Genomic DNA, 27,922 nt, shown 5'->3' with positions numbered 1-27,922 from the left:
GGTTACCAAGAATAGGTCATAGAAAAACAAGTATAAATATCTTTATGAAGGTCTTTATTCCTTTAAATATGGTATTACTTTTCATAAAGGCATTCAGAACAGAATTCAGACACAGACTCTTTTCCCTTTAAAGCAGCAATTTTTAAATGAAAAAATGAACAGTATTCTTATTTCTGCTTCTTTTTTCTTTTTTTTTTTTGGTCTGTAGCTAAAGTCTGTCAGTTTCTGCCTTTTTACCATGTACAGATTATTTTAAGATGGCTTGGGGTTTTTTTATTAGTATGCTAATTTACATTAAACTGCATAACTGCCTTTGCATACAGTTCCATATAAAATAATTAAAACATGAAGTTGTATGACTGAAACAGTTTCCCCATAGAGGTAATTAATTTTAAAGGGAAACCCAAAAATGTGTGTTGATTCCTGTTAATTACACCTCTCCTTCAAAACACAGACTGCTAAAGAAAGCCTTGAGCAAATGGTGTTCTTGCTGCTTATATTTATAAATGTCTGAGTCTACGTTCATGAGGTCTTTAGCAGTTTCCTTCCACCACCACTCACTTTGGTTTTTCGTATTCTGATGTTCATATTTGTAACCTCTTGTATACGATGATGATAATCTTTCTCTGTGTTGCTTCAAGACTTGATAGGCATAAAGGCAAAACTCAATTTTGCTGCTCAAGGTTAGGTGTGGGGCCAGGCTACTGTCACTACAGAGAGGAAAGTAGGAAGGAATAGGGGTGGACTCTAGAGAAGAGGACATATGCTGGCAAGGGGAGAGGGAGGAAGAGGCAGCCTTGCTCTTCCAGCTACTCTGGGGAGGATGCTGGGCTAAAATAAAGACCTCTGTTTCTTCAGAGCACTGTATTGCCCTCGGGCTTCCCCCAGCACTAGTAGCTGCCCAGCAGCAGCAGGCTCTTGGTGCAGCACCAAAATCAAATGTTCTTTTCAAGCAAATATACAAATACATACAAGGGAATGAAAAGCAGGTTCTCTTTTGCTCCCAACAATTTCTTGCCTGCTTTCTTTGTGACACATCTGCAGTGGCCCTGATCCTTGCGGCCACGCTCAGAAAACTTTGGTTCTCAATTGCTCTTCCTTTTCTTTGGCACATTATGAATTTTAACAGAAAGGGTTTTTTTAAATTCCAGTAAATCTCTTTGTGAGTTGCACCATTAAACTTGTTGTTTCTGTGCAAAAATGGTATTATTCTGTAACTTTGTATAGTAAAATATTTACAATATAAAAAATTACTTGTTGAAGGCTGGGATAATACCGTAGTGCTGTATCAGGTTGTGAAGGCTTTTTGCTTTGCTAGTACCAACCATCCTAGATAGCTACTTTCATTAAATTGAACACAGAACTGGGATTTTGTTCTCTCAATGCATATCTGTCAACAGTGATAGTCTTAGCATAAATCAGAACCTATTTTCTACTATTGGTTTTTATTAATTTTATTTAGAAGGAAGAAATCTGAAGGCCAAACCATAAAAAAATGCATGTAATACTCCTTCATTCCATGTGTGGTTCACAGCCTAAAGAGGCCTAGATCATAACCAGCTTCTCAGTTTTTAGGCTTAGCTCTGAGAAATTTCCAGTGTTGCTGTGACTACTTCTTGTATATTCAAAACTGTATTCTCACTGCAGAAGTGTGCGGGTATCGTTGAGGTCCACTTACAATGTAGTCTTCTTTTTCTTGACAGAAACAGCTTTATTAAGCACATCAATGATTTGAAACGTTCTGTTGTTTTTTTAAAATTGAAAACTATTCAATCTTTTTTGCAGAAGTGTTAATTGTTAGTCACTTGCTTTTTTGGTAGGAGTTCTCTGGAACCTATCCTCCTGTGATGCACTGAAAATGCCAATCATCCAGGATGCCCTCGCAGTGTTGACCAATGCAGTGATCATCCCTCACTCTGGATGGGAAAACTCTCCACTCCAGGATGATCATAAAATACAACTCCATTCATCACAGGTGCTGCGCAATGCCACTGGGTGCCTAAGGTGAGTACTGCAAAAACATTTGCTTTGCCTTAATCATCTTGCTTTGAATTGGTATTTCTCATTCTTAGGCATCTGTAAAGTAAACAATTGGTTTGTGTGTCAGCAAAGACGATGACTTTCAGTGCTGTAAACTTGAAGTTGGAAATTAATTAGGAAACAAGCTTCAGGCCATTCAAAAAGCAATCTCTATAAGCACTGCTGTGGGTTTTCTATTTTTCTTTTCTTAGCAGTTTTGACCAGTCTTCTCATCCAAGCTTGTATATTACAGATATTTTTCTCCTTGTAGATTTGTCCCATTTCCCCAGTTGCTTAAGTGAAGTCAATATGTTCTCACTATTACACCCAATTTAATCAGCACAAAAAGTAATGAAGATGCTCACAAAAAGTAACATGCCTTACGGGTTCCAGATGCCATTGCTGGAGTTATGATAAATATATAAAGTAGATTTTTTCTGCTCTGTGAAGATGAGAAATGGATTTCAATAAGAGACCAACCAATTTAACATTGTGCAACTAGAATACTCAAATAGATTCTTAGCAAGTATGGCATTTATTTATGTTTATATTTGTATGTCAAACTTGAATATGCAACGCCAAGGTGCACTTATATAAATATGTGCAATATGATCTGTCCGTTCCTAAAAATCACTGTAGATGTGAGAATGAAAATAGGATGAGTAAGAAGAGTTTCAGTTCTGACAAAACCTTACAAAAGGATTGAGTCATAGCAATTTCTGAATTCCAGTCCATATCATTGTTTTTAAACATTTTAACATATTAGGCAAGTTCTTTCAGCCATTGATTTTTTTTCTCCTTGTATATTGGAGATTCTGTAATCTGTCTGAGATACATGAAAATCAATTAGTTAATATTTTTACATATATCACAGGGAAATTGTTGTGAGAATAGTATATATCAGTAATACAGTGTATGTTTTATGCTGCATCTAAAGCAGATATCCGTCAAAGAGCTAAATAAAGCATTGATAGGAGGCAAAGTAAAATAGCAATATTTTTTACAAAGCAAGCACCTTTTTGTCTTTGTGCTGTTTCATCAAATAAAATGTCTCCCTTTCAGAAGTAATATTGGAAAAGTTTAACAGAAAATGTAAAAATTATTATTGACTGTTTATATGTAATTGGAAGAGAATGAAAGACAGACAGTAATAACTTCCATATTGCAAATATACTTGTACTGGACTGAGACGCAGGTATGTATATGCAAATACCAGCTATGTTGGGGTATGTTACGGAAGCTAGGCATTTGTACCTGAGTTGTACTAATTTTGAAAAGAGTTTGGTAGTATAATTGTGTTGCATTGCATTCAAATCATTAGAAAAATGTTGGTCAAATCACTGTGACAGAAGTCATTCCATAAGGACCTGTACCATGTTATATGTCTCACACTTCCGATGTTTAACTCGTCTCAGTTAAAGAAAGAGCTGCCTCTGAAAGAAGTGTCCATTATAAATTTGGGACTTCACAATGCCCCTGCTCAGAATGGGCATGTCCAGTGTTGGTCTCCCCACACCATAAGATCTATCTTCCCGTTAATTTTTCCCAACTGCTTCTCAGGGACTGATGTCCATCCCTGATCCTGCAAACCTCAATTCTTCCCACCTCATAGTTGATGGATTCGTTGCACACTGGTCTTGAAATCTTTCTTCTTTTTTTTTTTTTTTTTTTTTTTTTTTGGTGAGCGTGTGTGCACGCCCATTTGCAAACTGATGTGAGCTTACTGTAGCCTGCACTGGTCAGCCTGAGGACTTGGGGCCACATGAGAATGGTACGTTGCCTGATCTAATACACACTGCTTTGCAGCAAGGCTTACTACCAAGTGCTTGATGGTACGCTGTCATAGCAGAATGGCTTCTGGTCAGCTCGTGCAAAATAAGCTCATATCTGCCTGCAAAAGACTGTGCATATTATAACTCTTGAATCCTTCCCAGGTAGCTGTAACAGCAGCTCAAACGGCTGTCCTCAGCAGGTTGGTCTTCCTTCTAAACCCAGGCCCTTCCACCATACTATGGCTTTTTAATATCTTTCTGATATCAAACCCTGTTTCCCAGATGCATCTTTCTGTCCTCTCTAGTGGCTTCAGATATTTATTTGGCCTTCATCCATCTTCTTTAGATAATTTCATCCCACTTAGTCTATATGGATGCTCTTTGGCAAAGCCAGAACATTTGGAGAGGGTTGAATTTTTGCTCCACACCAGCCAGAACTTTCTTGTTTACCTTTCCCCAGTCGCTGTTGAAAATCTCTCTCTCTGAACAAAATGTCAAGTTTGAGTTTGTACAAGAGAGAAAAGTGTAGTTGACCTGTGAGATGGTAACTGGATTCTTGTGTTATATTTGTGTAAGATAATGGGACTGTAGGCTGGATGAAACAGCGAATGTCGCAGAAAGAAAAGATTAGAAGGCTCTGTGGAGGTCATTGGAGTAGCGCACGCTCTATGCAGTTAGTACCTTAGCTAGCATTCCTTAAATACCCACCACCCCCAATAAACCTAACAGCTCTCACACTTTCCACTTGTGACTAGTTACAAGCCTCATATTTCCATTTCAAGATCTCACTGGACAAGGGAGGTAATGTAAATCAAGAAGATGTAATGTGGTTGCTGGCTGAGATAGTGCTGTGTTTATCTGGTAAATGGAAAAGTCTGTCATCATCTTCCATGGGAGAATTTCTTCTAAGACTCTGGTTTGGTTGTTCTCTGTTGTTCTCTTTTTCTAGTTTTGCTAGACTTTGTTTTTGAAGGGACACTGGTTAAAATTCAGTTGGCTCAGGATTATCATTTCCTATGCTCAGAATCATAGGAAAAGTAGTTGTGTTCAGAATACTTGACAAATGTTTCTGCATCTGTTATGCTGACAGATTTTAGAGACATCAGGTTGTATTACATAAGGTTTAATGCTAGCAAATATGCCAGGAGGATTGGGGGGGGGGGGGGCGGGGGGGGGGGTGTTTTAGTCTTCTGTGCCTTTGGTTTTCTGATTCATTCACTGCTGAAAACTTTAAATAAGATCTGAGAGGTGCTGTAGTATATTACATCCCATATACAGTGCTAAGTAGTTTGCAATGGCCATTATATAGGAATAGTCAGATACTTGTTTTGTGTTTTTTCATTATAGTATGTGAATTATTATTCTTTCTGCTGATCTTCCCTTTTCTCCGTTTCTTGATGAGTTTTTTATGCTTTTTCAATTAAAAAGTTGCTTATTAACTACAAATTATAGTACTCTTAACTGCTTATTCATTATCATTCTTAACCAAGTTCTTAAGTCTGCAACTTCAGTCCACAGTAATCTGGCTGAAATCAGTATGAAATTATATGAAAGACAGCAGCAACATCAGACCTTCCTTTTCTGTTATTTCCTTTTTTCCTTAAAGACATTATTTACAAACTGCAGTTAGCGTACTTGTATAATTTGAAAAAAATAAAAATAGCTTTAATACAATATTGTACTAATTAATTTTACATAACTGGAATACTTTGAAATGGTTAGATAATTCAGAGCTCTAAATACAACGTTATACCTATCACTTATAAATTTAATCTTAATATTCATCTTTCATAAATTGCCAGACCTCAGTGTGGCATGTGTTAGAATAATCACCCAATTACTTGCTTCCCCACTGAGATACTAGTACCTTACCTCATTAAGCTCCGTGAAAGTTTGACTTCTTTTCTTCCTTTTGGTTTGCCTGTGACTGCTTTATTTGTGTTGGGGAAACACTGTATCTTTGGTTTATAGTTTCTGATTCATTTAGAATTTTTAGGGGAAGTCAGGTGAAAACTGAATTTGGAATCCCAGTTTTTTATAGCAGGGGTTTTACAATCCCTAATCTGAAATTTAAAAATCAACAGGAGACACACTGCATAATGTTGTCTTAATGTTGAAGTGTCAAGCTTACTTATCACAAAACTAGATCTCTGCCCAAAGACTACTTGAAAAAAACCCAGACGAAAAATCTTTTCAAAAGTTTTTATCCTGATGTACAGTCTGGAACCTTGTTTTTTTCCATGAATTTAAGGTGAATTTAAGAGAACCTCATCTGAGGACTTTAAAGAATTTTAAGGATTTACTGTTTTAAGATTCTAATCTGGATTTAGATGTAAAATCGTGAAATGCTGTCTTTTTATTTCTTCCATTTTCTGCTTAATTTTTCATCATACACTGAAGGTACAGGCACAATTGTGAAAATCGAAGTTCTGTTAAAATATTTATTTCCCCCCCTGTTGATTAAAAATTTTATGGGAGAGTATTTCAAGTAGGTTTGGTTTATAAAGTTCCATAACTTTCAAATTTTCATACTTCATACTTTCATACTTGTCAAACCTTTCACAAAATACCATTAATTATTTTTCAGCTGAAAAAATATGTATCAAGCTCACAGAGTAGAAAAGCAAAGGGGAAAATTGTTTTTAAAACATGAATAGAATGTAACTTACCCAGTAGTATTTTCTGGATAGATCAACTTCTGGAAAGAACAGATTACCTTGTTAAAACAATTTGTGTTAACTGTGAAGCCTGAATATCAAAAGTTTTTAACTGTTTTGTGGATTAATTATCTGTTTCACAGCTAATGCATTTATCCCATTGTCTTATTTCTCCTCCAGTTCTCTTATAAGCATCCAAAGTCTATTGATTCATGTTCGCAGGAATTTCTATAATTAGTTTTGAATATAACGTTCTGCTGCATACTGACAAAAGGAAGATGTGGGGCAGCATAAAATAAATAGCACAAACTGTAGTATTCATCATGTGTTTAGTTTCTAAAGAAACATACATATATATGAAGAAACATTCTTATATATATGTATGAAACAAAAGAACATTCTTATATATATGTGTGAAACATGTTTCTCAAGAAACTAAACTGATACATACATGTATGTGCATGTGTATATGCATGTTTATGTGCATATACATACAGATATAAAAGGGCTGATTATTGAAGCTAAAATATGTTTCTGTCTCTACTGACTGGTGAAAGTTCTGAATATCTTCAGTCGGGTATAAACAGAGCTGACTTCTTACAGTAGGACCAGGACCTTTGCTGCTGGTTTTATCATTCTCCTCCTATCAACATCACACTCACATTTGGACGAGGGAAAAGCTGTGGATATTATCTACCTGGATTTTCGAAAAGCATTCGACACAGTTCCCCGTAGGATTCTCATAGAAAAACTGGCTGCCCATGGCCTGGATGAGCGAACGGTCTGCTGGGTCAAGCACTGGCTGAATGGACGGTCCCAGAGAGTGGTGGTCAATGGAGCTAAATCCAGCTGATGGCCAGTCACAAGTGGTGTTCCTCAGGGCTTGGTGTTGGGACCATTTCTGTGTAACATCTTTATTAATGATCTTGATAAGGACATATTGTGTATCATCAGTAAGTTCGCAGATGACACCAAGTTAAGCTGGAGTGTATCTGCATGAGGATAGGGAGGCACTACAGAGGGACTTGGATAGGTTGGATCAGTGGCCAACGTTAACGGGATGAGCTTCAACAAGGCCAAGTGCCAGGTCCTGCACTTGGGCCACAACAACCCCATGCATCGCTACAGGCTTGGGGAGGTGTGGCTGGAGAGCTGTCTGGAAGAAAAGGATCTGGGGGTTCTAATTGACAAGCAACTGAACATGAGCCGGCAGTGTGCCCAGGTGGCCAAGAAAGCCAACGGCATCCTGGCTTGTATTAGAAATAGTGTGACCATCAGAAGTAGGGAGGTGATAGTCCCCCTGTACTCTGCACTGGTGAGGCCACACTTTGAGTATTGTGTCCAGTTTTGGGCACCTCGATACGAGAGAGATATCGAGGTGCTGGAGCGAGTGCAGAGGAGGGCAATGAAGCTGGTGAAGGGCCTGGAGAACAAATCCTATGAGGAGAGATTGAAGGAGCTGGGACTGTTCAGTTTGAGGAAGAGGAGGCTAAAGGGAGACCTCATAACTCTCTACACCTACCTGAAAGGACATTGTAGAGAGGTTGGTGCTGGTCTCTTCTCACAGGTGATTAGTGACAGAACAAGGGGGAATGGCTTTAAACTCCAACAGGGGAGGTTCAGACTGGAAATTAGGAAAAAATTTTTCACAGAAAGAGTGGTCAGAGAGTGGAATAGGCTGCCCAGGGAGGTGGTGGAGTCACCATCCCTGGATGTGTTTAAGGGTCGTTTAGATGAGATGCTGGGGGATATGGTGTAGGGGAGAACTTTGTAGAGTAGGGCTGATGGTTGGACTCGATGATCCCAAGGGTCTTTTCCAACCTGAATGATTCTGTGATTCTATGATTTTGTCCATCCCTGTGTATGCTGTAGTGGATATAGAGATGTAGGACTTGCCAGCCTGTCTCAGTATTTCCCTTGCTTTTTCTAGAGACCAGGAGCTCTTCCCAGTCTGACCTTGCAATCTTGTGCATCAGATAACAGAAAGCCCACGCTCCATTAAGAAGCCTGTCAGAATCCAAAGTTAGGACAAAACTCATATTAATTATGTATTTCCACTGGCAGCCTACTCAAGGGAGGAAATTCTACTACAAGCAGTTCCAGCAGAGAAGAGACATGGGAGAGAGACAACTTCCTAGAGGGATACTGAATCAGGATTATCCACTTGTAGAGAGGAAGCTGTCCAAATCCAAACCTGCATTTTTTCCTCCTCTTAGCCCCCTCAAATCCAGTCTTATCCTGGAGAAAGGGGTAATCACCACTGTTCTTCTCAATACATTTTGAGCCATTAAAATTACACAGCTGGTGTGATTAACATCCAAGGATCAACATATCAGCAAATTCGATGCCAATTAATTTAGCTACATTTTATGAATGTATTGTGGTGAAACACATGTTATATTTTACATAGTCTACAGAGTTGCATACCATGTGTTAAATTTCATTTGGCCACAACTAGGATGTTAAATCAAGTTAGAGAGTTCCTATACTCCAGGGTTATACTGGCTGTATGGATGTGTCCACTGTTAAACAAACACACACTCTCCTGAGAGCTCTCCTCAGTTTGGAAATTTCTCTAGGATCTGGAGTTGGAAGTAAGTGCAGAGGAAAGCCTTGTCAAGAAGCTAAGAAAAGCTTAGCTTTAATGTCTGATTTTGTGAAGTTAAATCCCTTTTCACTAAAACTTAAATTTTTATTAAAATTATATCATTTATGCTTCTGGGTCCCAGCAACAAAAAGCTGTGGAGGGACTGAGGGGCTAGTGTCAAACTCTCCATTATTTTGAAGAAACTGAGAAGGATTCCTGACATGTACTGTACAAACGACTACCAGATAATTTCCAATTTAATATAAATGAAGGTATCTTGATCACAACTTCTACATCTTGTCTTTCCAGGTTAAAGCTGAATGGCATATTGCTTGCTTTTAAATATATTAGCTCAGAAGTTCTGTATTACTTGTACAAGATGAATTTTGAAAAACTGGCTTCAATAAGTTTGATAATGCCTCCCAGATTACCATACAGGAACATAGTTCACACAGGGAAGATGAGCTGAACTGCTGTTTCTTGTGTTTTAAAACAAGATAGAAAGGAGTAGACTCTTAAGTTGCATTTACCTAATGGCAGGCATTTTAATCAATGAGGAGGTGTCTGTAGAAGAGCCTGGTTTTTAGAGGCTTTGAGTATTTCTAGACTATCACTGACTTACCAGCTCTGAAAATCGTTTGTACTTTTGATGTTGTTGATAATGAGTTTAAGTGTCAAATTTCAGGCACCCCAATTCAAAACTTGCAGACAGGCTGCTTTCATGGGCATAAACTATGCAAAATTTATTTTTAAAAAGGCCTGAAACTTTCTCTAGCTCATGCATAAATGTCCACTGCCTATTTCACAGCCATATTCCTAGTCTTTCAACCACAAACCAAAACAGGAAAAATCACAGGAAATTAGTAAGAGTCAGTCTGCTGTGGAAAATGTATTTCACCTTTTCAAGAAGCTAAAGGTCCAGTCCCGAAAAAAGTCACAAAGCAATCTGAGAGGCCACAATGATTGCATCCCAGTTAAGCATAAAGTTTTGGAGGCAAATTTCTGAAAAGTGTGAGAGAGATTGTTCGTTACTGAATGCTGCAATCTTTCAGAAATGTAGCTGAAATAAAAATCTAATGTTAAGATTCGGGGGGAGGGAGATCTTAGTATGAATAGATCAGTGTCCTCTGATTGCTGCTGTAATATTTTTAATCAGAAGATACTCAAGGGAGAAGTACCAACAGAACTAAATGTGTAGCTGTGTCAGATACTTAAGCACCCCACTTTTTCTTCACAGTGCAGTTACTCCCACTTTGCATATTCATGAACAAATTTATAAGGTTTATACAAGGTCATACTGTATTAATTATAGCAGTGGTATTCAAATAGCACTCTGAAGTTTAATGCTTTTTCAGCATTTCTGGTAAAAGGATTACTTCAGCCTATCAAATTGATGCTACAGATTCCACATAGCTCTGGAAGTTCATTCTGGGCTCAAGTTGATCAAAATCTCAACCAGATATTTTGTTTTTAAACTGATGTTATGGAATGCTTTTGTATTCTTATTTGGTCTTAAAAATAGTGCAGCACAGTTCCAGGCACTTTTTTCTCTCCTATTCTTAAAAACATGTAATAAGCTTTGGTGGCGTACCTCCTTCCTCCATCTTTTTATCTGATAAGAGATGCTGGGCTGCTCTGCCTAAATCTGCCTTCAAATGCAGAAGGAACTCCCAATGTATTGATTTTGCACTGAGATAGCCAAAAAGTGATCTGTCAACATCCATCTTTATAATGTTATTTAAGTGATCCCTGGGCAAACAAGGAAACTCATTCATATTTCAGTGGGTCTTCATGTTTGGATACAAATTAGAAATATTGGACCTATACGTCAGAGAGTGATAATTTAGGACCTAGCTGAAATTTAGTTCCTATTCTTCAACTAGGATCTTTTATTCTCTGTAACATGAATGTATGTGGGATTTTTATGGAAAATAAAACCACAACAACTTGTGTGGGTGTCCCACAGTTATAAATATTTACCAGTGCTATGGCAGGAGTGTGTTCTTCCTGTAATTTACTGTTGCTGGAAATCATACACACACATACAAAAAGAACGAATGTGCCTCAGTACCTTTGCTTTCATTTTACAGTATTCTTAGGCTCAGCGACGATGACAAAACTGACAACTGAAGACTTGAATGACTTATGGTGTACCGTAGCCTTGGGTTAGGGATGTGTTGAATATCTCAAGTATCTTTTGAATGACTATTTTCCCAGCTTTTGGTGGTTTTAATTCCTTTCAGGTTGAATGCCTGCTGTTAACTAGGGCCTAATGTGAAAATTAAATGTCCACTCATATTTGCATGGTTAGGTAGTGTTAATTTACATTTCCTTCTGTCAGAGGATTAAGCTGTGTGGATGTGAGTGCTCTGAAGAAAGTGAAATTGTTTTGTGAAAGGGCTTAGATTTGGGGGGGGGGGGGGGGAGTCATTTCAGAACAGTTTTCGTTTATGCAGTAGTGAGTGTTAGCTTGGCAGACACTGTAATAAAGTATGATCTGAATCTTGGTGGCCTGCTGACTTGATTTGAGCTGACTCCAAGCCCAGCTGACTATAATGGGCCCCCTTCTCGCTGGCCAGCTGCGAAGTCGAGTATCACAGTGGCACAGGTATTTTCTTTTTTGGGAAGAGTACCCAAGCCTGTGTGGCGCCGCATGTATTTTAGAATGTGTCAGCGCATCCATGCGGTCACTGCGTGGGAAGCTGAAGAGATGGAGCCAATTCTGCCTCACCTGTCTGGGCCCATTGGAAAGAATAACAAGGGCCACAGGTGTCAGTGGGAACCAGAGTGTACCTCTGTTGTTGCTTTGCTGACTATCCAAAATCCTGGACAGTCCTTTTCAAATGTGTCCTTTGAAAAACTGGTATAGTCTGGTTCCACAGAAAATACTATTTGTCTCAGCATAAGAGAAAACATGATTGTGACAATTCTGTATCACTACTCACGGTCATGGTGACTGATGATAGAGGATGATGCTTTATTTACTCAAGGAAGATGAAAACCACCATCATCCAGAGTTTGTATGCCCACTCAATTCCATCACAGATAACAAAATAATATTCAGTAAGGTTCAGGTTCTTCGGAGCTAATCGCTTGATTTGTATATTAACTAGCTTTTCTCTTCTTAAAACTGTTTGCATTACTAGGCAATATCAGAAAGGAACATGTGAAAACACATGGTTCTGCATAGTAAAGGAAAGGAAGGGCATACTTCTGCAGCTTTACTTCATTATCTTATGATAGACTGCTTCAAATCTGAAGAAACTTCCCCTAGGAGTAAGAAGATCATTTGGTCTCTTTGCTCAGTCTGAGGATTTTCAGTAGAGATATCTGTTTGAAGTGAGCTGAGCTTGCTTCATCCTTCTGGATAAGCCAGCCAACATCACAGAGTAAACATTTTATCACACCCTTTCAGAATATTTTGGGCATGTGAACTGTCTCACTTCAAGCACAAGAGTAATTAATGCCAGCAGCTCAAGTTGAGCCAGTGCTCCAGTCTTTTCCTGCAAGAAGGCTTTGATGGCGTTCCACATTTCTGCAAGTTGGTGAGCTACTTGAGAGCTCCTGAGAAACACTCTCTGGTAATATCCTTAGCACTAGAAGCCATAAGACCTGCAGTCGCCACTAACCACACTTATAAATGTTGTTATTTTTATCTGGTTTGGAACTATTTTCCCAGGAAGCCTCCTGATGAAATAAGTAAATAAATAAAAATACTGCTCCTGGGGGATCTGATGAAATAAGCTGCAGACTGCCAAGCCTGCTTAGTTTACAGTCCACTCACGATATCTTAGCTGAAGACTGAACAACAGCAGATCATTTCTGGATGTCATCTTCTGTTTAACTTGTCCTAGAGAGTGTTGAGTTCGTGTTCTTACAGTCCCTACACTTCTCCATAGAGGAGTTTTAGCACTTTGTGAGATTTTTCCTTGAATAGAGAGGACAACCCAGTAAGAATGTTTCGAGAAAGAAAGATGAAGTTCATTACTTGCAGTCAAATGGATTTCCCCCTTTCTGAGAGGATTAGCAAAATGGACAGTTAATCTGGGAGTAAATTGAGACTTTTATAAAGACTGAAGTAAAAAGTCAGTTACCAATTCATTTCATCACGTCTATCTAATTTGAGTATTTCTCTGGACATAATAAAAACTAACACGCACACTCATGGAGTGAGAGGAGTCAAAGCTAAAGCAAGGTGCAAGGTGATGCTGATTTCCAGCTGTAGCTCACTGATACACAGATTTGCAGACATCACCTCAGAAAGGCAACAACGGAACAGGATGAGAGGATTTTTCTGTCTTCTGCCAGCAAAGTCTGTGCTAAGTTGCTGTCTAATACGGCAGGCAGGGTGGAAGACTTTACTCTTTAAAAATCAGTTAAACAAAGATATTAGAGGTTTGTGGGGTTTAGGTTTTTTTCCTATTGCCTTCCCTAAATTAGCTTCATATTGTATTTTCAAGTTCTTTGTTATTGTTGAGAAAGTTACATTTGGAAAGAAAGAACATACTCTTTTTAAATAATGATTGTGTATTTTAACTGCATCTGTATGTACCATGTGAAAACATTTAACATCTTCCTGATAGTATTTTCAGCTAGGATTGCATACTACATACAGAGGATTTCCATGACAAAGTACTTCTGAAGTATTCATCCTAGTGTAGCTTTTTTAGTTTCACAGTTCATTTCTTTTTGTCAGGTAGTCATTTATTATAGTTAGTTGGTTACAGCTTCAGCATTTTGTCTTGAAGGACAGTAGCATTGTGAAATACCTCCTCCTCTTCCCCTGCTGTCATTCATCCATCTTTATATCTGATTTACTATGCACAGAAGTACAATACTTGGAAAGTGTTTCAAAAAAGATAGTCATGAAAGGGCACAATGTAAGTATTGTGCATATGCAAATGTGGGTGGGGCTTTTTTTAATTCCCTAATGAAGTAAAAATACATAATAAAGTAGAAATGAAAATGTTTTATTTACAAAAAAATATTATTTCCCTGAGTTCACTTTATATAATTAATTTGTAAGGACATTTTTCAGTAGACTGGTCAAATGCATTAATTTTGGTTGATACCTGCTGTCTTTGGTTGCCAGACTTTAAAGGAGTGTCTTCTAATCTATGCAAATATGAGAAAATGCACAATATTGTCTGTATTTTTGGTAGGCACTTATGTGTTACAGTTATCTGCCTGTGCTTGCAGTCTGATTGCACTCCAGGCTGCTCAGGTGAGCACTTGCAGTCACTACGTAGACCTAAGGCTGCCTGGCCTTGGGCACAGCTTGTGACCTCAGAAGTATTTAAGTTTCATTTCAACACCACAGAAACAAGGGAGATCTTCTATTTAGTTAACAAACGGGATGCAGGTGGGAGGTCATCCTTTTTATAGCCCATGTGATAAAGGAAGCACAGAAGAGAGTAATGGCTCTGCTTACATTCCCCTACACCATAACCAAGTGGCAGAAACAAACATTTGCAAGTTAGTGTGAGTATTTGCTGTGCACAAGAGAAGGATCAACAGGGACAAATTTAAGAAGGAAGATGCAACTTCACACCAAGGACAGTGATGTAACTAGGTTAATGTCTTCTATGCTAGACATCATCTGTCTTGAAAACAGTGTAGTCCTTAGCCCACTCCTCAGCACAGTCATGTCATCCTTCCCTGTCACTGTGTTGCAGAAGTTACTGAGGACAACTGATCCACACAGAGGCACAGGATCCACCAGCAAAATCAGCTGGAGTGTGGCTGCCACTGGGATCACCAGCACTGAAATGGGGGAAAGGGAAGTTCACATGCATGATGCATTTTTCTGAACTGAAATTTTACACAATTTACACGAATGATGTGGGAATTTTTAATTTTTTTTATAGGAACAATGTGTTTGCTTTTTTGGATTTTTGGCTTTACTTTTGAGAGGACTGGTAATTTTGGTTTTGCCTTCAGTTAGATTGTAGAAAAGTGAACTAAAAGAGTCTTTGGGCACTGAACTAATCCCAGATTTCCCAGGATTTTTTTTTTTTTTTTTTTTTTGATTGAGGGGTCTTTTTGTTTGGGTTTCAGTCAAGAAATCTGAGGTACCCAAAGTTAAGTAGGCAGCATCACCACCTTGGAGGAGTTCAGGGAAATCAGTCACCTTCCTTTGATTATAAAAGCAATTTATGACTTGTTTTAGGTGTCTTGCCTAACTAGGCACCTGGATGAAGTACTGGTTGATTAGAGGCCTACTACTGCTATACATCACATTTGTGTATACACAGATGACCTGTAAATAATCACTTTGTTTTACCATTTCCTCCTCCAAATGTATAGGTACTTTAAATACTTTGATATTATTATTATCTATAATGAAAATATATCATTACTTGCTAACAAACCAGGAAGACAGACACATGTGCATCGGGGGGGATGTATGTGTTTATATAGTTATATACTTTCTTTTTTCGGTACTCTTTGGCCTGAATAAGAGCACTGGTAGTATTTCTTTTAAGAAAAGTGGAAAGTTACTGCATTAGCACAGGCATTTTATTCTAGAATCATGGCTCCACATATCATGAAACACATGGAGAGCATTAACTGAATAATTATCCACCATAATTCTCTGACATATCTCTGTCTAGACTGTAATGCATGCCAATTGCTTCTGCCAGGGTTACATTTTGCTTGACCTTATGGCAGACATACAGTGTAATTACTAAATGGGGGCTAATTTATGTAAACAAATGTTAGTTTTTCATAGCATGAGCCCTATCATTATGTTTTATTGCTAGTGGATGTGTTATGTAGTCAGCCATTCTTCAACGGCTTGGGTAGATCACTATCGTACATTATCTATATACTGTAAACTCTAAAGATTTAGAGTTTACAAAGTGAAGGTATCATAATCCCTAGATACAATTTTTGTTTCCTCTCCTACAAGCATGTGAGAATTTTAACTGGTAATGCTTTAGCAAAGTAAATATATCTTACTTTGTATAAGGGTACTCAAATTATTTTCTAGTTAGTACAGAAGGTTTGGGGGATGCTAATGCAAACCACATCTTGTATTATCAGACATGACAGGTAAGAACAAATATGCAGGAAGAACTGGAATATATTTAATAGTTTGATAACTGTCATGTACTGGCCTTCATCTATCAAAAACCTCAGAGGTAACTGCCACACAGTAATTGACTTCCATTGTTCCTTGTAAGCCAAGCTCACCTAATGGCTCCTATTCTTAAATCAAGTGCAGGATTGTATTATGAGGGTAATAGTGAAACTATCCACCAGTTTTCTTCTTGGTTTCCAATAATACCAATAGTACCTTTTCTTTCCTTGTTTCCTTCTCATTCTTATAGAAGAAAGAAAGAAGGAGATTGATCATGTTTACAATGACATCGGAATAGCTGAAGTTTACCTTGGTGCAGACATGTAGCAGATTTGGGAATGTGACTCTTGGCAGACATCTAAGCTTATTCATTCCTTTCCTGCTTAAACATTTCACATTTAGTCCTCTCTGTTGGAGGTCTGTCCTTGTGCTGTTTGTTTTGTGAAGTTCATGTGTTCAGTAAAAAATAAATTATTAACTTATCAATAATAAATATTTGTTCGTGCTGTAAGTCTGCAATGAGAAACAGAACGGTTTCTAGCAGATGCCAGTTTGGAGTTTGCTCTGCTCTTTTCATAGTTTGTGTGAAATTAATTTAGTGGCCTCAGCACAATTCCTACTACTGTCTCACTGAAAGCAATGTTGTCAGCCCTTGATACCCAGGCAGGAAACAGGACTGATGTTGGCAGGACTGGAAGACTAACTAGGCAGCACTGGGTAGGTGTACCTGCAGAAGTTTTGCATCTGCATGTTCAGCCAGCAACACAGATTATTGCAGTTGGTATAAACTTCCTGTGGGCCTGGACCATATATTTAAATTGTTATTCTCGATTTTAGTGGCATATACTTTCCATTTTAACTTTTGTTGTTAAGCATACCTGCTGCCTATGCTTTGATCATTCCTCCTGGCAGTAGCACCGATGTATCCATGGCAGTCACAAATTCAGTGGATTTTGAAGCCTCTGCAGAGCTGCTTCATAGAAGAAGGGTGCTCACCGAATTTTTTTAAAAAATCTCAGTGAGAACTTGGGAAAAAAAACCACCCTGTTTTACAGGAAGACTGGAAATTGTGGCAGAAGGTACACTTGGGTAAACAGAAAGCTTGCTGTATGTCCTTGTTTAAGCCCATAGGGCAACTGAGCACCACGAAGCTGCTCACTTACCCTCAGGGGTGGAGAGGAGAAATAAAAGGCTTGGGATCAAGACAAGGACAGGGAGGGATGACTCACCCATTATGGTCACGGGCAAAAGACAGACTCGATTGGGGAAGAAAAAGCGCGTCAATTTAATTTGAACATGTTCAGACATGTTCAGAAACTGAAGAGGGTGCAGGGAAGAGGTCACAAGTTTCAGCTTGGAAGGTTCAGATTGGGCATTATGCTTTACCAGGGAGGTAGTGCAACACTGGAGCGGCGAGGTGGTGGGATGTCCATCCTTTGATGTGTTCAAGGCTCCTAACAGAACCACTGATCTTGTGTTGATGACAGTCAGGCAGCTTGCTGGACTTGGATGACTTCCCACATGTTCCTTCCAACCAGCATTTCTGAGATTCTGTGAGTGACTTCAGAGTTTCAAGTCAAGCTCCTGGAAAATGAGGAATACAGAAATTGCAGGCTCTGAAACAAATCTGGAAGAGAACAAAATTCCCTTACCTCCTTTCCCCTCTCAGGGCCATTATTTCTCTTCCCTTGCATTGGTCATGGAGTGGCCATGGTCATTGCTGACAGAGGCAAGCAGGCTAACAGAAAACAACCCCTTCTACAATATAACCCTGATTCACATCAGATAAGTCCATCCTGTGCAGTGGATGTGGCATGAGTCCTGTGGGGGTGAAAAGTGACAATGTAGATAACACAATCATTCTGTAAAAGGAGATTGAATTGCAGTTGCAGAGATCAACTTAATTTGGGTATTACTTAAGTTTTCAGTGCTTGACTTTTACTGTTCTGTAAAGTATTTTATAATTCATAGTGATGAACTGATTAGCAATTGCAAGTATGATTACTTTCAAACACCAGCCAAACAGCTAGAGAAAGATTTGTATTTGAAACATCTTTTTTCAGTTACAGTAGTGTACATTAACGAGTGTTCATTTGGTTTCTCTTAATTTTTGTTCGGACCAATTTTAAATCATACAATAGTTCATGAAGTAAAGTTCTGTGAATTAGTAAGTGGTATTTTGATAGGATTTTAAATTGAAATGCATAGTTATGACATTGGACATGTAATAAGATGTTTAATTAAATAAACAATCTCAGATTTGCAGTTACAAGCTGCTGTTCATAATTTTTTACATTAAGATGAGATTGCAGTCAGAAAAAAGTATTGACCATTACATGCACAGTGTCTAAAGTATCATTTGCCAGTCTCTAAAATCAATCAAATCCCCTCAAAATTGGGATCAAAATTCTATGAAAAATATTAATATTACATTTTTTGAAGGAATGAAGATAGGGGAAACAGGGTGGATTTTTCATCAATTCATTTTCCTGACTAATATGACTTTGGAACATTTAGGCATTATTTTTTGATCTCATTGATACTTCCATATTTTTCTGGAGTTCTCTGAATTTGTATACTGAAATATTTCCAGAACTCTGTGCTCTTTACTTCAGAGTGACTTCATCATTGGGCTAAATAAACAAAGATGATTGCACTTGATCTTTGAAGTAGTTTCAGAGTTTATGCTTGTTACTGCTCTTCTTTCTGGGTATTAATAGTAGCAATCAACTTCTCTGGCACCACAATTTTTTTTTTGGCTGTCATACTTCGTTCAGTTAATGGGGTAGATTTCTAAAGCAAGTTTACAGTATGACAGGCTGCCTGAATCTTCTAGGGCAGGTTATAGTGCCACTCTTCAAGTGGAGTTTGGGTTATAAATGTGTAAATTGAAGACCTAAGTGGTTTAAAACATTTCTATTTGGGGAAAGGGGGAGGGAGGCATAGTGAATGTCATGAAATTGTTACTGCAAGAGGCTATAGCAAATAGCAAAGGCATGTCTATGAGATTTTGCTGTCTGAATATTAAACAGCTCAGTGTAATTAGGCATGTTCTGAGGAAAGATTTCACTGTGTGGATTGAAATTCCAGCATGCACCTACATGCATTTGAGTGGCTTTGGCTGCAGTCATCACAGCAGTACCACTGGCTAGTGGAGGCAGTGGTTGGAGCAGCCCAGCACAGCCACAAAGGTGTAGGTAAACACTGAGGTTCGTATTTTCCATCTGTCAGGGTGTTGCTTTGCATGGGTATTCACAGAGAGCGGATGACATTCATGACAGTGGTGTTGCGTGGCTTAATACCATGATGCTGAGGGCAACATTTTAGGTGAAATGATCAGGCAGGAATGCAGATATTGTTGGGGAGAGTTGGTAAGTAGGCCTAAAGATTAAATTGAAGCTGAGTATGGGTTACAACTTGGGTGCTACAACCAGGACTTTTGTCTTAGGGATATCTACACTGTGGAAGAGCAGAAAGCAAAGAAGTGCAGAGTAGTTTTTTCTCAGTAATTCTCCCTGTGAATACCGTCAGGGTAGACCATGTGTCCCCAGAGGAATTTAGTGCAGGATAAATACTGCTTATGAAATTCAAATAATTTTCCATAAGCTTCCTCCAGCAGAAGAGTCCGTACAGTGCCTGCATGTTCCTGGTGTGTTTGGTGGCACTCATCAGTGCCAGTGGGTGTTTCTGGAGTGCGGGTGTACAGCTCTTCCCTTCATGTAAATGCTGGTGTGGTTACATATAGCTAAGAAGTATGTTCCCAAAGCTGTGCTCAGAGGGACATTTACCTGCTGCCGTCATCCAAGGATGCAGGGAGAGGCACTTGTACCCAGCAAAGCCCAAGTCTTCATCTGATCCTGATCATGGTAGGAAAGAGAGGCTGAGCCTTGGCTGATGCCCCTCCAATACCTGTACCCTACATAGTACAGGAAGGTGTAGGGCCCTCAGCAGCATAACATCCCATAGATCAAAATTCACAGGATGGGGAGAAAAATATGGGACTGATGTGACCTTCCAGTCCATATATATATAATATTATATGAACAGCCAATTTTAAACATGACATAGTTACAGCTTTTGCTTTATTGGGGAGCTGAGATTCAGGGGATCTCAGATGAAGACCATATACTTTGCACTTGCGGACACCAGTGAATTTCAGCCTAGGTCTTAGGATGTTCAGAATAATAGACCTTTAACCAAAAGCACTGCTCAGTCTTCAGTGGCTTTAGGAGTGGAAAGACAAGGAGTGGAAAGACCAGTACAGCAAAATTGAGAGAGTCAGCTACCTAATGAATTGTGTCAGGGAGCAGCAGGAGCAGGGCTGCTCCTCAAGGGTCGACGAGCCAGGAGCTGAGGATGTCTGCGACATGGACAGGCAGTGCCCTCACCAGTGGGCTCAGCCAGGGGAGCAGAGTTGGGGGGACAGCAGTAGGTCCTGTTGGCACTCCAGGGAGCATCAGGCAACAGCAGGAGATCAAGCCAGGTGCAAGGCCGAGGCAGGAAATGCAAACAGCAAGCCAGAAACAGGGCTGGGGACCAGCACTGCTGCAGCATCTCTGGAACAAGAACAGGGCTCCGGGCTTGACTGCAGGGGAGTCCTGGGCTATGGGCACTGGTATGTAAAGCTGACAGGTGAGTAGGTAGGTATGTAAAAAATGAGGTAAATCAAATAATACAGAAGTGGTAGGAATTATTTTAATCATAATTAATAAATTGTAGGGTAATTCTGCCTTTCTCAGTGCTATATCTGTAAACTAATCATCTCATACAAAATGGACAGGTAGTTCATCAGTTATGATCACATGAGCCTTCTGTATCCCTCCTGCTCTGGGCAGAAAGATAACTCAAGCACAAGGAACTGGAACATTGTGATACTTGATTCATGCAGTTACCATCTTGATGGAGTGTCATTTTACCAGAGCCACCTGTTCAGGAAGGAAAAAAATAGTTCCACTAGTATTTGGTATTAGCATATTTATTTCAGCAAGATTTGGCAATGGAAATCAGCTCTGAGCTGGGGCATAAGTGCTGAGCTTCCTAAAGTTGTATTAAATAATTTGCACTCTTTTATACTGAATACAGGAAATTTTACTTTACTTCTGGGAATTGTGTTTGCACTGTACTGGAGGAAGCTATGTTGTTGAGTAACTGACAATTAACTGAGAATGGTAAAATAATAATTACAAAATTAGAAGGAGTGTTTATTCATAAAAGAACAGACACCTTTATAAGCTGTAATTATCTTTTTGCTAATTTGGTCTCTGACTGACACGCAAAGCATACAAAGGATGGAACTCTTCCCAGGCATTACACCACTACAGTCAAAGCACTGTGTTAAAGGTGAGGTTTGTACACTGCGTGTGTTGTAAAATCAGGTCACACGGGAACAAGTCTGATGGTGCTGAGCATCTGTCACTCAGGGGATGCTTATCTGTCAACTAAAGAATAATCACAACTGCAGAAATCCCTTCACGTAGGATTAACTATTGAGAGGTTGGGGCTGATGGTTGCCACAGGATCAGTAACTTGAAACCAGCTCTCAACTTTGTCTAGTTGTTCAGTTTGCATAATTCTCCCCCCACTCTGTTTTTGTTGTTGGTCAGTCATGGGTTTTTAGAACATAAATATACTCTGCCCTCTGGCCCAGAGAATGTATAGTAAAGCCCCTATGTAAGCTGAGAGTTGTTTGAAATAGGATGCACAAAAGTGATCATGAGATAAAGAACACATTGATTCTTCAGAAGCCTTTAGTCATTCAGATACACACAGCTCCTGCAAAGTCCATTTTTTGGAGAGGGAAGGGTTGGGGAGGTTTTGTCCACTTCTTTCACAATGTTTTGGTTCAATTTATAGGAAGAATCAGAATGAAGCAAATACAGTAACATGCTAAATGTATACATTTGCAGATGGGAGGGAAAATATCTGAAGGCAAGCATAATAGTACATTTCATGGCAAAGCAAATGACAAAGTGGAAGAAGGAGGCCTGCTATTCATGCAAGAGTTTCATGAGCATCTTGAGCCACCAATGGGAATTTTGAATTTGGTGTTCAGTTTAACAGGAATGAGTGAATGTGTTAAAATGAAAGGGAAAAATGAAATCTCTGACAATAAGTAATCTCTGCCCCCTAAGCAATTACTGACATACAACTGAGTCGGGCACTGAGACAGGGCAGCGTAGGGTTTTATAAGAGGTTGTTCGGCGGAAGAGCCAAGTTGTCAGACACCATCCCTGGTTTATAAGCCAAAGGAGTAGAGAGAGCATTGACAATAGCACTAGTAGCAGTGAGTGTTCGTTCATTGCTTTATATGGCATGGACTAGGTGGGGATAAGTAGGGTTGTGGTAGAGTGATTCCCTTCTTTTTTTACAGGTTATTTCAAGCAGCAGTGATGCACAATGACTCATTAGGCTGAAGGGCACGCTAGAGGGTCAGTTCTTTCATCATCTCTCAGTATGCACATAAAGCCGTTTGGAGATATGATGAAGTGACATAATCTGAGGTAGGATACACACTCAAGCAATTTCAGGTTAACTGTCATGAAACTAGGACATGAACATACATATTTATTTCCTGCGCTGAAGGCACATTTATCAAAGCATAAGAACTACAATTTATTATGCATCACATTATTTTTTTTTACAATTAGGCAATTTATGACAATGCAGGTTTTTTACAGATATTTAGCTTAAAAAATCTTAACACAGTGAAATGTTACTAGTGGGAAGCAGCATAGATATCTTGATGTTTTTAATGGAGCTAAAGCATAAAAATAAGAAAATTGAGGGGAGAGATTGTTCTAGAAATAGTAAAATGCAGTTTCACAGGAACAGTATCGTATAATGAATTATGTGACTAGAAAGAAATAACATGAGCAAATAGTAAATCGGTTTTGAAATGCCTAACTGAGAATTGTGAAGGAAGTGCTGGTAATGTAAAGCATGTAGATAATGACAGGAACTAGTAACTAGTCTAGACTAGGATTGGGGAGAAATGAGATATAAGACAGCATGTGTAAGGATTCTTAGTTTGGTAGAGAAAGACACCTCTCAGGTTTGGAGAGAGACTCCAGCTGGAGAAATGTCTGTAGCAGTCCATTCACTGAGAGTATCAGTATATACACAGTTGAAAAGCATTTGACTTCTACTTTTCTATGCTATGCTGTAACTTAATTTGTTTCATTCAGAGTAGTGTTTCATACTTTATAATATTCTAATTAGTGTTCTGCTTTGTGACTTGTTATCCTCTGTATTAAAATTTCTAAGTAGCTGATCAGAAAGAGATGAACCTAACAATCTAATGAACTGATTGATGTTGTCATTAACTGTGCTCATCTAATTAGTCAACAACAAAAGCTGATTTACCATCCTTTCTTCTCAAGGCTCTGGACTGATAATGTTTTTTCAAGACTGTAAAGGAGATGCAGGAAGGCACCTGAAACTCAGATGTGACAGTGAGATTCCTTTGTAGGTTAGGGGAATCATCTTACTTAAGCACTCATTCTATTTGTTTGTTCCTCTAGGTTGATAGGATTGCTTATTGCATGTCATAGTTTTTTCTGGAACATAATCTTTAAACATAGGATTTTCAGACTGGTAAATCTACTAAATATATCTATTTACATTGTTTATGGTCTGAATTTGATGATTACCTTTTTCACTTTTTCGCTCACCAAAGCAAAAGAACTGTATAACTTTCCAATATTTTGATTTGTCAGACCTGAGAAGAAGCATATTACTAATAATGCTTTTAAATGTTTCAAACTCAAGGGTGCATGCAAACAAACTTACTGAGCTTAGGTGCCTACCAAAGAATATGAGAGAAATATGCAATATGTTGTAATACCTGATCCAAAACTCTTTGTTTTGATTTAGTGACAACAGTGTGAATTTATAAATCATCATCATAAATGGAAAAGTGAAAATTAGAACATAAAAAATAGAATCTTATGTCAGAGTGGAACCCAGAATGCATCTGTAATGACATTATTTATTTCCATATTTGTACAACTAGAAAGTAACATCTGAATTGTCATCTAGCCCAAGTAGAATGATTGTCTAATACAGAATGAGAAACCAAAGTGACAGTGTCATGAGATCCTGTCCCAAAATTTAAACTAGTTTGCCCTCATACAGATGCTATTCTGAGTTAATATGTATGAAATAAGTTCTATTTTTCTTTTTCCTTTTTTTTTTTTTTTTAAGATTCCCCTTTTGTGTTTGCATAGGCAGACACATCTATATAAGATCAAACTAGGAGATCTCATTTTAGCTTGCCACCATTTCAAAGTGTCTACTTATTTGGGAGTATAATTGTCTGCCCACTTGACTGCAAAATTACTGGTTTTATACCTGAAACACAGATTTGTCTTTTTGAGTCATCTTGTAGAAGGAATTTGACAATTGTGGAACAGGGCTTTTTACTGCACAAGCTTGGTTGCCCTCAACTGAATTTGTGTGACTAGGACTTTAGGAGGTCCTTCAAATATCCAGCCAAGGGGTCTATTCAGCATATGGACTTTATTCCATGTAACAGGCTGTTCATTGGATGTTTAAACTGCCTGTTCTGTCTGGGAGACTGACTGACTCCTCGGTGTTTCATTTGTATAGATGAACCAAAAAGGAGACAGAAGTAATAACATCCGCAAGATAGGGACCTATAATTTACTAATTAAAACACTTTTTCTTTTATAATGGACAATTAAGAGAATGTATGGACAACAGTTGAGACTCACTGGAATCCAAGACAGTCAAATGACTGGGAAAGTTTAAATGCAGTTATTAAGCTTCAAATTGTTTTCCTTTCTTTTTTTCTTCTGTGGGATAGCACAGCCATATTCTTTCAGCAAAGGCTTTTCTGGGCATGCTGGAGACACGATTCTAAGTGCCTTGTTAAAATGGAGCAGAGAATGACTCCAGAGGTACAAACTCTCAGGAATTCTTGGGTTCAAAATTCCTTGACAGGGAGGAAAGGATGCACAAACTAGTCCTTTAAGAAAGCAAGATATTTGACAAATAAACTTCAAAAAAGCATAACCCAAAGTCTGTTTTCTGCGTGTTTTGGTGGGCTTTTTTTTCTGATTCCAAAAACTATACTTGTGAAACTTCCACAGATTTTTTGGTTTGGGTGTTTTATTAAATAAGCAAACTACTCCTCTGGAAAAGAGTCATGCTTATCTTTAACAGTTAATTTTATGTGGTGGTCTGGTCCTTTCCTATTACTCTAGAGACAGATAGATCTTCTGTAGCTAGGACATGCCTGCTAGCACTAAAGAATTTCAGGTAAAACCTGGAAGCAGGTCAGCAATGCATTTTGGCCCCATGTTGGATTCTGAAGTTGCACTTTTATCATAATCAATTCAGGCATTCAAAATATTTCTGAGTGTATTGAAAAGTGGTTCGTGTGTATCCCTGAAAAGCACATGAGCTATGCTGGGAATAAGTCAGGGGAAAGAACTGTCAAAACCAGAGTTTCTGTTTTCATTTGTTAGTATTAGTTGTTCTTAAGCTAAAACAAGGTCAAATACATTGGAGGATGGCAAGAAAATTCACACACTATATGAAGTTGGCTAAATTCCGTTTCACAAGTTTCAAGTATGAAAGAAAATCCTTTTCCCCAGCTGTAGTATATGTTAAAAGTTTGGCTGAAGGAGAGTGATTTTTCTTCATAAAATTAAAATTTTATTAGAGAAATAAGATTCAAAGGATTTTATAAAGTGATCTCTGCAGTGTAAAACATGCTGATAAATACAGTCAGAATAATATTTTTAAACACTTAGTAAATTACTGTCTTTTACAGATAGTATATTTCTTTGATGCTTATTCTGAACTGTAAAGCATTTTCCCTGCTTCTTTTCCATTGTTGTTATGAATGCAGTTGTAATGCCAAGTTTTTCCTGAGAATATAGCCTACAAAAAATAAAAAGGGGAATATTTTTCTTCTTGTGGCAGTATTTTTGCTAGTGCAGCTCATGCAAGACAGAGACTTTCCCACAGGACTAAACAGAACAAATACAGGCTTCATCTTTTACTGGAGGAGAAAAGTAGACATAGAAATGGTGAACAAATAACCTGAATTTTAATACTTTAGAAATTGCTTGAACAGAAAGGCAATTAAGAACATCAAAACAGACCAATTTGTAAGCATTTGAATAAAATAGTCTGATAAATAATAGGTAGAATGAGGTTAATTGAAAACCATTTATGTCTGATCAGTGGTTTTGTTCTGAATACGATAACAAACTGAGCAGGAAAATGAAAAAACAGGAGAGACTATTTTACAGTACTGAAGGATCTGACACAATATTTTTGACTTTTCACAGTGGCCAGAGTAGATAACTAGAGAACAAGAAATTAGACCAGTAATACTTCCTCAAGGTATGCTTCCACTGGCCACATATTTCTGTGGGTGCTGGCAAGGCAGGTGATGCCTGCATTTAACAGCCTCATTGGCACCCTCCACAAATTTGTGCTGTTGCTCTTGGATGCATGCGAACCTTAAAAGCTGCAGCATCCTCTGGCAAGCATTTCTGTAGGACAGAAGTGCCTGAGCTAATGCTGGAACAGTTAGTTCAGGTGCAAGGAACAACATGGCTGTACCAGATTTCGTGATGAGTTGCTCAGCCGTGTGGAGGAGCAATCCATGAGAAGCTGGTGAGAGCCAGCAGCAGTTGTCTTGTAGCTCTTTCAGAGCTAGCTTCTGTGTCTTCACTGTCTGACCTACTGTGCCTTGTGGGTGCACCTCCATTTCTTCCAGTGCTAGCAGTGGGGGACCAGAAACCCCTCTGGACTGTCCACATCATTTCTTCTTCCATACTCAGCTGTGTTTATTACTGTACAGAATAATATCTTTTAACATGTTAGGAAGTGTACGTCTCTCAGACCATCAGCTCTGAGTACTGATTCAGAAGCCATTGCTGAAATGCTGTACATCCTCTCTTTCTTCTCCAGCTGTTGGACAGCTATTCAAATTGCCTGTTCTCTTCGGGAAACTGAATGACACCTTGGTGTTTCATTTGTAGGTAAGATCAAAAGAAGAGACCCAAAGCGGTTTTCAGGGTTAAATCCAGGATTCTGAATTCATGAGGCTGGTGCCTCTTCAGGTTCGCTTATCCTCTTTGCCCTACCAACCTCTTGCTGGCTCCCTGTCTTCATGAAACAGATGTGGTTTCTTTGGTTTTAATAATTTAATAGATTTCTCTTCTGTGAGCTTGCCGCCCTTTGAGCCCATATACCCTTTTGTCAGACACAGCTTCTTCTGGGCATGACGTCTACAGCTCAACTTCACTGAACTACCAGCCCTTTTTTGTGTTAAGCCTTCCTTGTCTGGTTCCATCTGGTGACACTCAGTTTTCCACTGAAATTAAAAGTTGATTTGTATCCACCTTCTCTGGGACCATAATGACTTCATTATTTTTTATTATATTCTCCTGCTTCCGTTATCTGTCACTCTCTCAACCTGCTGAATTCTGGCTTACTAAATTCTTCCTAATGTGGAAGTGCATACCCCTTCTCTGAAGCTTTTCCACTTCTGCTGTGTCATTAAAGTCCTGCAGTCCTTCCCTGTTAGCTCATAGCTTATTATTCTGAATGACTTAGTATCTTCAGCAAACTTTCATTTCATTGTTCATCTCCTGTTTCTGATATGTTATGAATAAATCACTCCACTGGTAACCACCCTCCATTGTGATAAATGATCATTTATTTCTTATATTTTAACAATTATCTATCCATCTTCCCATGGTTGCTTATTCTTATTAAAGTATGTTTGTTAGAGATCTTGTCAAAAGTCTGTTGAAAAGTGAAA

General features: G+C 38.6%; 1 protein-coding gene across 7 annotated transcripts in view; it reads left to right on the top strand.

Annotated features, from left to right (window-relative positions):
- CTNND2 (catenin delta 2) overlaps positions 1-27,922 on the top strand; it is a 696,862-nt gene that overhangs the window by 557,728 nt on the left and 111,212 nt on the right. For all 7 annotated transcript variants that reach the window (XM_074826001.1, XM_074825966.1, XM_074825976.1 and 4 more), the window contains one exon: positions 1,821-2,004. In XM_074826001.1, the coding sequence (XP_074682102.1) occupies positions 1,821-2,004 (184 nt within the window). The remainder of the gene's footprint in view (positions 1-1,820; positions 2,005-27,922) is intronic.

The sequence above is a fragment of the Strix aluco genome, chromosome 1 (assembly GCF_031877795.1).
Source record: "Strix aluco isolate bStrAlu1 chromosome 1, bStrAlu1.hap1, whole genome shotgun sequence".
NCBI lineage: Eukaryota > Metazoa > Chordata > Aves > Strigiformes > Strigidae > Strix > Strix aluco.
Note: the sequence above shows the minus strand (reverse complement) of the source record. Positions and strands in the feature narration are given on the sequence as shown.